This window comes from Mugil cephalus, chromosome 22 (assembly GCF_022458985.1).
Source record: "Mugil cephalus isolate CIBA_MC_2020 chromosome 22, CIBA_Mcephalus_1.1, whole genome shotgun sequence".
Classification (NCBI taxonomy): domain Eukaryota; kingdom Metazoa; phylum Chordata; class Actinopteri; order Mugiliformes; family Mugilidae; genus Mugil; species Mugil cephalus.
Window position 1 is genome coordinate 16,720,050 of NC_061791.1, and position 9,002 is coordinate 16,729,051.

Genomic DNA, 9,002 nt, shown 5'->3' on the forward strand with positions numbered 1-9,002 from the left:
CAGTTCGGTTGAAGGAGTTTGGCTGGAAGGGGCGTCATAAGATCCAGGACAGGTGGAAACCTGTGGTGTATCGGGTGATTAAAGCTCCCCACGGCAATGGTGCGGTGTATACCGTTGCACCAGAGGACGACCTTGTAAAGGTCAGATGGGTACATCGAACACTGCTTAAAGCCATAGTTGGGATGGCTGCTTCAGGTGACGATCCTGTTCCCCCTTGCATCTCACTTGATCGGCCGGCAGCGTCTGAGAGTTCATCTGATGACGAGGACTTGATGGCTGTGGTAGGGGACATTATTCCCCTGCCAGCTGGTTATCCTGCTGGTGCAGTCCAACCAGCCTCTGCATCTGCAATCCCTGTTGACTCGACAGTCCCGTTGCCCTCTGCTTCTTTGGCCCTTCTGGCCGCTCCTGCTTCTGGGAGCAATGACACTTTTGTGCCACTTATGGCACCATTACCCCTGACACTGCCTGCCCATCAGATGGTGTGTCCGTCTTCTGTCAGGGCTACGTCCTCAGCAGGTCCCCCTTCAAGGAGTGAACCTGTTGGGCGACAGACGGCCCGATCTACAGCTGGCCAACACTCAAACCCCCATCATTTACCCAGGCCTGCCAATGAGGCGGCCCAGGCCGTGCCCTCAGCCGCTCAGTCTAATTCTGTGTCTGCTTTCTTTAGACCATGGTCTTAGAGTCGATTTTTTTTTACAGCATCGTTGGGTCAACGATGAAAATGGGCGGGATGGATTGTAGTGGTATGAGGCACCACTGTCTTGAATACTTCCGGTTCACCCTGCCCTCTCTGGCCAATCATTAGTCACACAGAGAGGATAAAAGTAGGAGAGGTTTCTCCCCCCTGTCCTCTCGCTTCCTGCCTCGTCGGCCCGCCCACTTCCAGGTTGTCCCCGCTGCTCACCGCATCGGACAGGTAGGCACGCATTAGCATGCCGGTAAAAGTGCACACTTGTTAGTGTCAGTTAATTCAAACATAACCTTTCCGATAGATCTGGCATCCTTGACGCGGTCCTGGCAGGGCACTGGGGTCGCTATCACTGGCGTTTAGGTGAGTTGCGGTGTGCTGCTGCTGCTAATTGTCTTGGCCAGGTGTTGAGCCTCCTCCTTTCTCCACTCCTCTCCCTCTAACAGTGCTGGTTGTTGGTGTTGTGGTGGCTGTCCCCCACCGCTACGTCGACCCTCTTCACCCCTCTCCCTTTTTGGTAGAGACCGAAACCGACCGGATAAAAGGCCGGTAGTTTGGACGCCAAGCAGAGTAAGACTGGTACTGAATAATCCCGGCTGATTAGCCACGGCTGCCTCGCCACTTCGCTACTGCTACCTTGCTACTGCTACTTCGCTGCTCCTGTTAATTCGCTGCTCCTGACTTTGGGTTCTTGACGGCCGTTTTGGGTCGACCTGCTTCGCGCTGCTGGCCCGGGTTTTCTGCTGCTATTGCACGTGTGGTGGTGCGCGTTCGTGGGTGTGTGGCTACCGCTTGTGCTGGACATTACGAGCCCAGTCCGGACCCTCAGCCCCTAGTTTAGATTGCGTGTGTGCGTGAGTGTTTGCGTGTGTGCGTGAGTGTTTGCGCGAGTGCCCGCGTGTGTGTGCGTTTTAAATGTAATTCTCAAGGTGTGGTGTAATTTTGTTTATTCATTTATTTATATTTTGTTTCTTTTTCTGATTAATAGTAAAGTTTATTGTGGTTATTTATTTTTTGGTTAAGTGGTTTGCTTTGCTTGAGTAAGGTGTCATTTTGGGAGTTTATTGTAATTATTTACGTTCTATTTGGGGGGAAAACTTCTTAATTTCAGCCCTCAGTTGCTTGTCAGAAATGGATTAGTTACGATTACTGTTGAGTAGATATCTCTGGCCAGAGACTTTTTAATCTGTTTGTTAATTTGTTTGATTTTTGATTAATCTAATTGTATTATTCCTTAGTGTATTAATTGATTATTCTTTAATTCGTTTATATTGTGGGATATTGTTTGTTTTCCTTTAATTGTGAGCCCTGTTAACTGTGCTTTATTTTCCCTAGAGCTGGAGGTGGACGGTGGTGGTGGTTCTTCCCCGGGTGGTGTTGGTCCCGTGTGTGTGTGTGTGTGTGTGTGTGTGTGTGTGTGTGTGTGTGTGTGTGTGTGTGTGTGTGTGTGGTCCCTGCTTATTTTGTGCGCTCCTCACGTTTTTTTGGTTGTGTGAGTGGGTGCCCCCCTATTCATTTTTATTGTGGACGTCACTCCCCATGTTGGTTCCTCCTCCAGCCGGTAAGCCCCAGCTCGTATCCTTTTTCTCAGTTGGCTCCGTTTTTTTATTATTTTCATTTTGTCCCATGCCTTGTTTATTTTAGAGTGCCAAAATAAAGTTTTTGTATGTGATAATTGAACTCCGTCTCCTATTCTCCCTGATTGAACGAACCTGTGTCCTTTTGTAATCGTTGGTAATTGACCTTTAATACGGGTCCTTGGGCCCTAACCCAAGGTGGCGTTGTCGGTTGTATACAAAAGAGAAAAGAGTTTTGAGACATAACTGAGTAAATTATCCCTCGTGTTGCCACAATACATACATGCCTCCATGCTCTACAGGTCTCTCCACTTCAACTTCCCTTTCTCTACACTCTCCCAGTTCACCCTCTGTCCTTGCTTAGCCTGCGATACTGCCTTAGTACATCTTACTGCTTCCTCTTGCCTATGAATCTCCTCCACTACCATCTTTCTCTTTTCTGTTCTTGATGCTTTGCTCCACAGAGGTTTCCCTGTACACAGACTTAGTACTCAACATTGGTGCTCTTGCGTCATTGTTACTGAATCATAACAATTTGCTTACAGATAGTTCCTCTTCCGCTTTACAGTCACGCAAGCTTAGTCTTCAGCCTTGCTCTGGAGGTTTCAGACTGAATTTCAGGATGGTTTTTGTAAATCGTCTTAAGACAAATTGTATTGTTATGACGCTATAGAAAATAAACAGACATTGTCTCAGTAGTTTGTATTGCAGGTCTTGTGAAGTTATTCACTGAACAATTTCTTTATGAAAAAATAAATATACATTTAAAAATGTAAAAGCTAGTAAATGTACGATGCAACCACCATCACCTGAAGTTTTCATACACCAGGACCAGATTGCTATCAGAGAGGGCGTTGTAATCACATGACCAAAAAAGAAACCGAAAGGATGGTGAGATGTTAATACATACACATCAGTGTACATCAACACCACCAGAGATCAGCGGCTTCACAGCAATACCAGGAACCCTGAGGTAAAGTGTCATACTAATTTAAAATTATCAAATGGAACTCGGCGTATGGTCAATCAGATTTCAGAATCATTACTCTCTCTCTCAATGTATTTTGCGTTAGCTAAACCTACACTCCTTTCTAGAACCAAAAGAGATGAGGTAAGGCTTTTTTTTTATATCTATTTTGCTAAATCTGGTAGTATGATTTGTTATGAAGAAGTGAAATGATATCCATTCTCAGGACAAAGTCTATTTTGCTTTTAAAAACACTGAATTTAAGTTTATATTTCCTATCAAAATTATCTTTTTGTATGTTTTGGATTAATTAGATTTGACTTTTTTTGCTTTTCTGTAAGACAATACATTTAATAGCTCATACTATAAGTAAGAAAGTGTTTGGTGTTCACAGGTCACTTAAAAACATTTTTTCGAGAAACAGGGTTTCCACAGATCCCCCCGAGCCTGCTTGTAAGATACTTCCATACACATATTTTAGAAAAGAGAGATGCAAATAAAATACAATTTAAGTGTTTTGACTTGACTGACATGATGTGATCTACACCTCAGTTCAAGAATGGAGGAAAATACAGTGGGGGTAAGTGTTAAGTACGTTGTTTTTTAAACAAGCACTGTAGAAATACATTTTCTGACACTACCTTTAGTTGTATGAATTATCAGGGATTTTGTATTGTCAGTAACACATAGTGTCAGAAGTGCATCAAGCATACATTTTTAGCTTTAAGCTTTAAGTTCATACTAGAACCTATTTTAATTTTCTAATTTAACAGTGAGAGAGAGACAAATCTTCAGTGGGTGAAAGACTATCGACCTCATAAAGAAGTACAACATCTCAGAATTCTGCTTCATGGACCACCAGGTGCTGGAAAGTCCAGCTTCATCAACTCTGTGGACAGTGTCCTAAAAGGCAGAGTTGCAACTCGAGCTTTGATGGAAGCAAACTCTGCCGTCAGCTTCACTAAAAAAGTATGACTAACTTTTTGTTTGTATTAGTCAGTTAAGACAGATGCATCAATATTTCATTGCTGGTATGTTTTTAAACGTCACTTAACAGAAATTGAAACAATGTTGCCTGTGTGACATTATCAGTCAGTTGAACATCTCTCTCCCTGTCTCTCTGTTTGGTGTTACTAACTGAAAACAAAAGCAAGCCTATTTGTCCACTCCTATGGTGATAAGGGTTTAATACTGTAAACCTGAAAAATATCCCTGATGGTTTGTTTTAAACAGTTAAAAGTGCAATTAATTACAGAAATCATGTGATTGATGCGATTAAATATTGAATCTATTGACAGCCCTGATGAAAGTACATTTGTAGAGTGAATACTTAAGTCATGTCTGGTAAACTTAACACTATCCTTTTTATTATTATATTATTATACACTAATAGTGTCATGTAACTGGATCCTATGGTCAATAAGGACTTTTTGATAAAAGGCAGTAGTATAAAATTAAAGCAGACATTGTGAATTCGAAAATACTGTACAGTGCAATGTGATTGTTTGTTCTTTCACCAAGACTGGTAACATGGAAGTGTTGAAAAAGGCTGAACTGCTTTCTCCCTGGCTTCTGTTTGGTTTACTCTGCTACTCTCTCCTCCTTATTTAGTCTTGTATGTTCAGAATTGTTTAGGTTGAACTCACTGTTTCTGTGTGGAAGGAAATGTTTAAAGGGATGAAGTCAATGACTAATTTCCATATAATTTGTATATACTTCTCAAATAATTTGCATTGAAAACATGTGACTCTTTTGCATTTGGTTTAACACAGAAGGGTCCATAGTAGGTCCTTCTGTGTGCTGATTCACATTTAACATGTTGCCACATTTTACACAGCACTCTGGTTACAGGTATGCAGGCACTATATTGTAAGAGTAAATATTTAGAGTTAATTTCTGTTTTTTTGTTTGTTTTGTTTTTTTGAAACTTTCTTTTTATTGAGTTTTCAGTCCTTTTTTAAACAGTAAAAAACAAATGCACAAAGGACAAGACAACAACAAAAACAGACAAAATGTCACGAGCAGTCAGGTTGACAGGGTTGACTTAGGCCGTACAGTAGTGTAAAATGGAATGATTGTTCACGCAGGCAATGGTTTACAATTTAAAAAGTATGAAGTCCACCTTTCCCAGGTCATTGTGTAATGCTCAGCCCCCCTTAAGGTGAAGGTCAGTTTTTCCATGTACTGTATTCGATAACAATGGTAATCCAGTCCTTCCTTGATGGCAGATTTGTCTGCAGCCATTTCTTTGTAATGGCCTTCTCAATAGAGATAGCTATCCTGGGGTGCCGCAGGGCCAGCCGGGATTTTACCCAAATACAGTGTCACAAATGGAAAAATTAACTTTTAAACCAAGGATTGATTAAATTTCTCCTATGAGATCCTGCCAATACAGTTGAATGAGGGGGCAGGCCCAGAATATATGGAAATGGTCAGTCATAGACTGTCCACATTGTCTCCAGCATTTATCCTGTTCACGGTTACCCTGCTGTTTAGATTTTAATTTGGGAATGACAAAAAATCCTATTAAGTTCTTCCAGCAGAATTCTCGCCAAGCTCTGGAGTTGGTGGTTTTAACCTTATTCTCCCAAATGGTTATCCGGTCATCCTCAGATATCTCCAGGCCGGACTTCCTCTCCCATTTTCGTTTAATCTGGGGGGTTGAATGGTTGTTTGAATTTTGTAGTTTTTTGTAAATCTGTGATATAGATAATTTCAGTTTAATTTCAGAATCATACAAACTCTACCTCTAAAAACATAGTCTGGCATGATGAGACATCATCCAGCTACAAGCAAATTCATCTCTATGGTGCTCAAATGATTTTTACAGAGTATAGGAGTGCAATAGCAATAGAATAACAAATAAAATATTCAAACTAAATCACTGAGCAACTCACGAATCGTTTAAGACTATTAGTGTGTGATACCATTGTCACAATATCTCTATTTCTTTTTAACAGTATAGAACTTATAAACTCCCGAAAGGTGAACCAGGAACATTTTACTCTTTAGTCTTCAATGACACCATGGGTCTTGAGAGGAGCACTAATGGAGGAGCTAGAGTGGAAGATGTCAAACTGGCCATGATGGGACACGTGAAAGAAGGTTACAAGGTACAATAACTACAGGCCCTATCAAACTTTCAATACAGTGTGCACCATCTAGTAATTAACCATAAAATATATTTATATATATAAAAATGACTTTTTCTATCCCATATTTTTTTTTTCCAGTTCAATCCCAGCTCTCCCTTGACTGAGACTGATACCGACTACAACCCTTCCCCAACTCTAGATGACAAGGTTCATGTTCTGGTTTGTGTTGTTCCTGCCACCACTCTGAGTATAATGGATGATGAGACTGTATCAAAGATAAGGGACATCAGATTAGCAGCCAGTGACATAGGTAAGAGAATGTGGAGTTTTTTAAAGAGCTGTAATTGTTTCTCAGTCTCTTATTTCAGATAGCAGGAAAACACTAACATTAACTGTCAGCTGTGGTTTCCACTCTGTCCTCTCAGGGATTCCCCAGATCGCTATTCTCACCAAAATCGATGAAGCCTATCCTGAGGTGAAGGGAAATATAAGGAATGTCTATAAGAGCAAGGAGCTGAAGAAACACGTATGTTTCATGTGATTATTTGTTGAGATCAGTGTAATGTCAACATGCTATATCATCACAAAACTATTTTACATCTACACTCATAACATCTGTTGTAATTTATTGTAAGTTATGTAAGTTATTTAAAATGTAAATGTTATTCCACAGATGGAAGAACTAAATGTGTCGCTGGGTATTCCACTGAACTGCATCTTTCCAGTGAAGAACTACTACTCAGAAATCGAGATAGATGCCGACATGGATTCATTGATACTGAGTGCAATGAGAAAAATCATTGAGTATGGAGAAGACTACCTGAATGACATTTAACCAGAACTATTGTTAGAATGCAACGCGTTCAAAGACGATTCATGTTTATGATGAGGATTTAAACATTTGAGATGTACTATATAAATACATCAATGTAATAAGTCGCTTTTTAGGTAGTGATAGTGGCATTTTTCTTTTGGTATAATCAACACCTTGTGATTTTATTTCATATATTCAATCTAACTTTCAACCTCTGTTGTTTTCCCTCTTACAGTAATTAATCAATTAAATAAAAATAATCTGCACATAATTTGAGTGACATTTGGCTAATTTAGCAAATAATTTAGCAAACATATGCATTTTCGTGCATATGTAGTATTGTGGCACGGATTTTTGAGACATATAGTATGTAATAGTGTTTGATTCTGTTTATTGTTCGATTCTGATGTGGGAAGCACCAGAACTCAAATAAATGTTCAAATTTAAAGGTATGACCAGAGAGTATTTTCTTATTCAGCATTACTTCTCATAGATAGATAGATAGATAGATAGATAGACAGATAGATAGATAGATATAATATGGCATGCCTTTCATATGCCATATTAATTCAGGAAATTAATCTTTGAATATACTGAATGAAACCCTGAATATATGGAATGAAACTTGAGTGAACCTTAAATATACTGAAGGAAACTTTGAAGTCTATTGTCTAATAGTCTAAGTCTATTGTTGTGGATTCACTGATCGCGGCGAAAGTTAGCATTAGCATATACATTCATTTTGCCTTTAACGTTAGCCGGAAGCTAACGCATATTTGTATAACGGTGTTTTCGGTATATAAAACTACTTTGTAAATTTTGTTGTCCAGTTTTTTTGTATTTAAATACTCTAAGTGGATGCTGTAGTAGCGGAGGCAGAATAGTTTCATACAATTTTAAAGGATGACACCGACGTGGTCTGAAATATTCCCTTTTATTTGTCGGAACAGAACTGGTTACTGACGGTCGCAACCACGCCAAAAAAAACAAAAAAACAAAACAAACAAAAAAGTATCTGACTGCCTTCACGTATCCCTCTTCTGTCTTTGATTGTTTATAATACTGATAATAAGGTGTGTTATTTTGATTATTATATGCATTTTTTGGATTACCACCGATCGCGGTGAATGTTAGCATTAGCATATACATTCAACAACTATCTATTCTAGCTATCTATTTGTAAAACAGTATTTTCGGTATATTAAACTAATTTGTGAATTTTGTGTGTCCAGTGTTTCTCAAGTAAATACTCGTAAGTTTTTCATTCAATATATTCAAAGTTTCATTCAATATATTCAGAGTTCATTCAAAATATTCAATGTTTCATTCAATATATTCAGGATTCATTCAATATAATCAAAGTTTCATTCAATATATTCAAAGATTAATTTCCTGAACGGCATGCCATAATATATATAGATGTGGCAGGAGGTTATTTCCCCCTGGCCACCGTGAATATCATCATAATTGATGAGCGATGCCAGGCGACCTTTTATATCCAGGTAGCAGCGGCTGCTCTCCCTCTTCCGCTCCTCCCGTCCCTCATTGCCTCCGTGGTGACTTGGCGTGGCACCCAGCTTTTACTTTCCATTCCATACACCCACACCCATGTAAGTGCTCCGCTGTTTTCTCCTTGTTGCCGGTGCAGTGAGGCGCATGCTGGTGATACATCATCATTTTTTAGTTAGCCAATCGTGGTGCAGAGGGATTGGGAGTGATCTGCCGGATTCAGGGTTGTACGCCCAATCTTGGTACATTAGTTTGCACATTATCTGCCTTGATTTCATATATTGCTCCCAGCTGACTAATGCGGCGCGTAATTTTAGGCTGTGTGTTGGATACGCAACAGTGTCTG

General features: G+C 39.9%; 1 protein-coding gene across 1 annotated transcript; it reads left to right on the forward strand.

Moving 5' to 3' along the window:
• Window positions 1-3,573: 3,573 nt before the first annotated feature.
• LOC125000420 (interferon-induced protein 44-like) lies at window positions 3,574-7,599 on the forward strand (the record flags this gene model as incomplete). The annotated part of the gene is made up of 7 exons (XM_047575970.1): window positions 3,574-3,691; window positions 3,791-3,818; window positions 4,012-4,207; window positions 6,199-6,351; window positions 6,472-6,643; window positions 6,759-6,859; window positions 7,007-7,599. Coding segments are annotated over 7 exons (930 nt in total), but the record flags the coding sequence as incomplete, so codon positions are not given.
• Window positions 7,600-9,002: the final 1,403 nt, after the last annotated feature.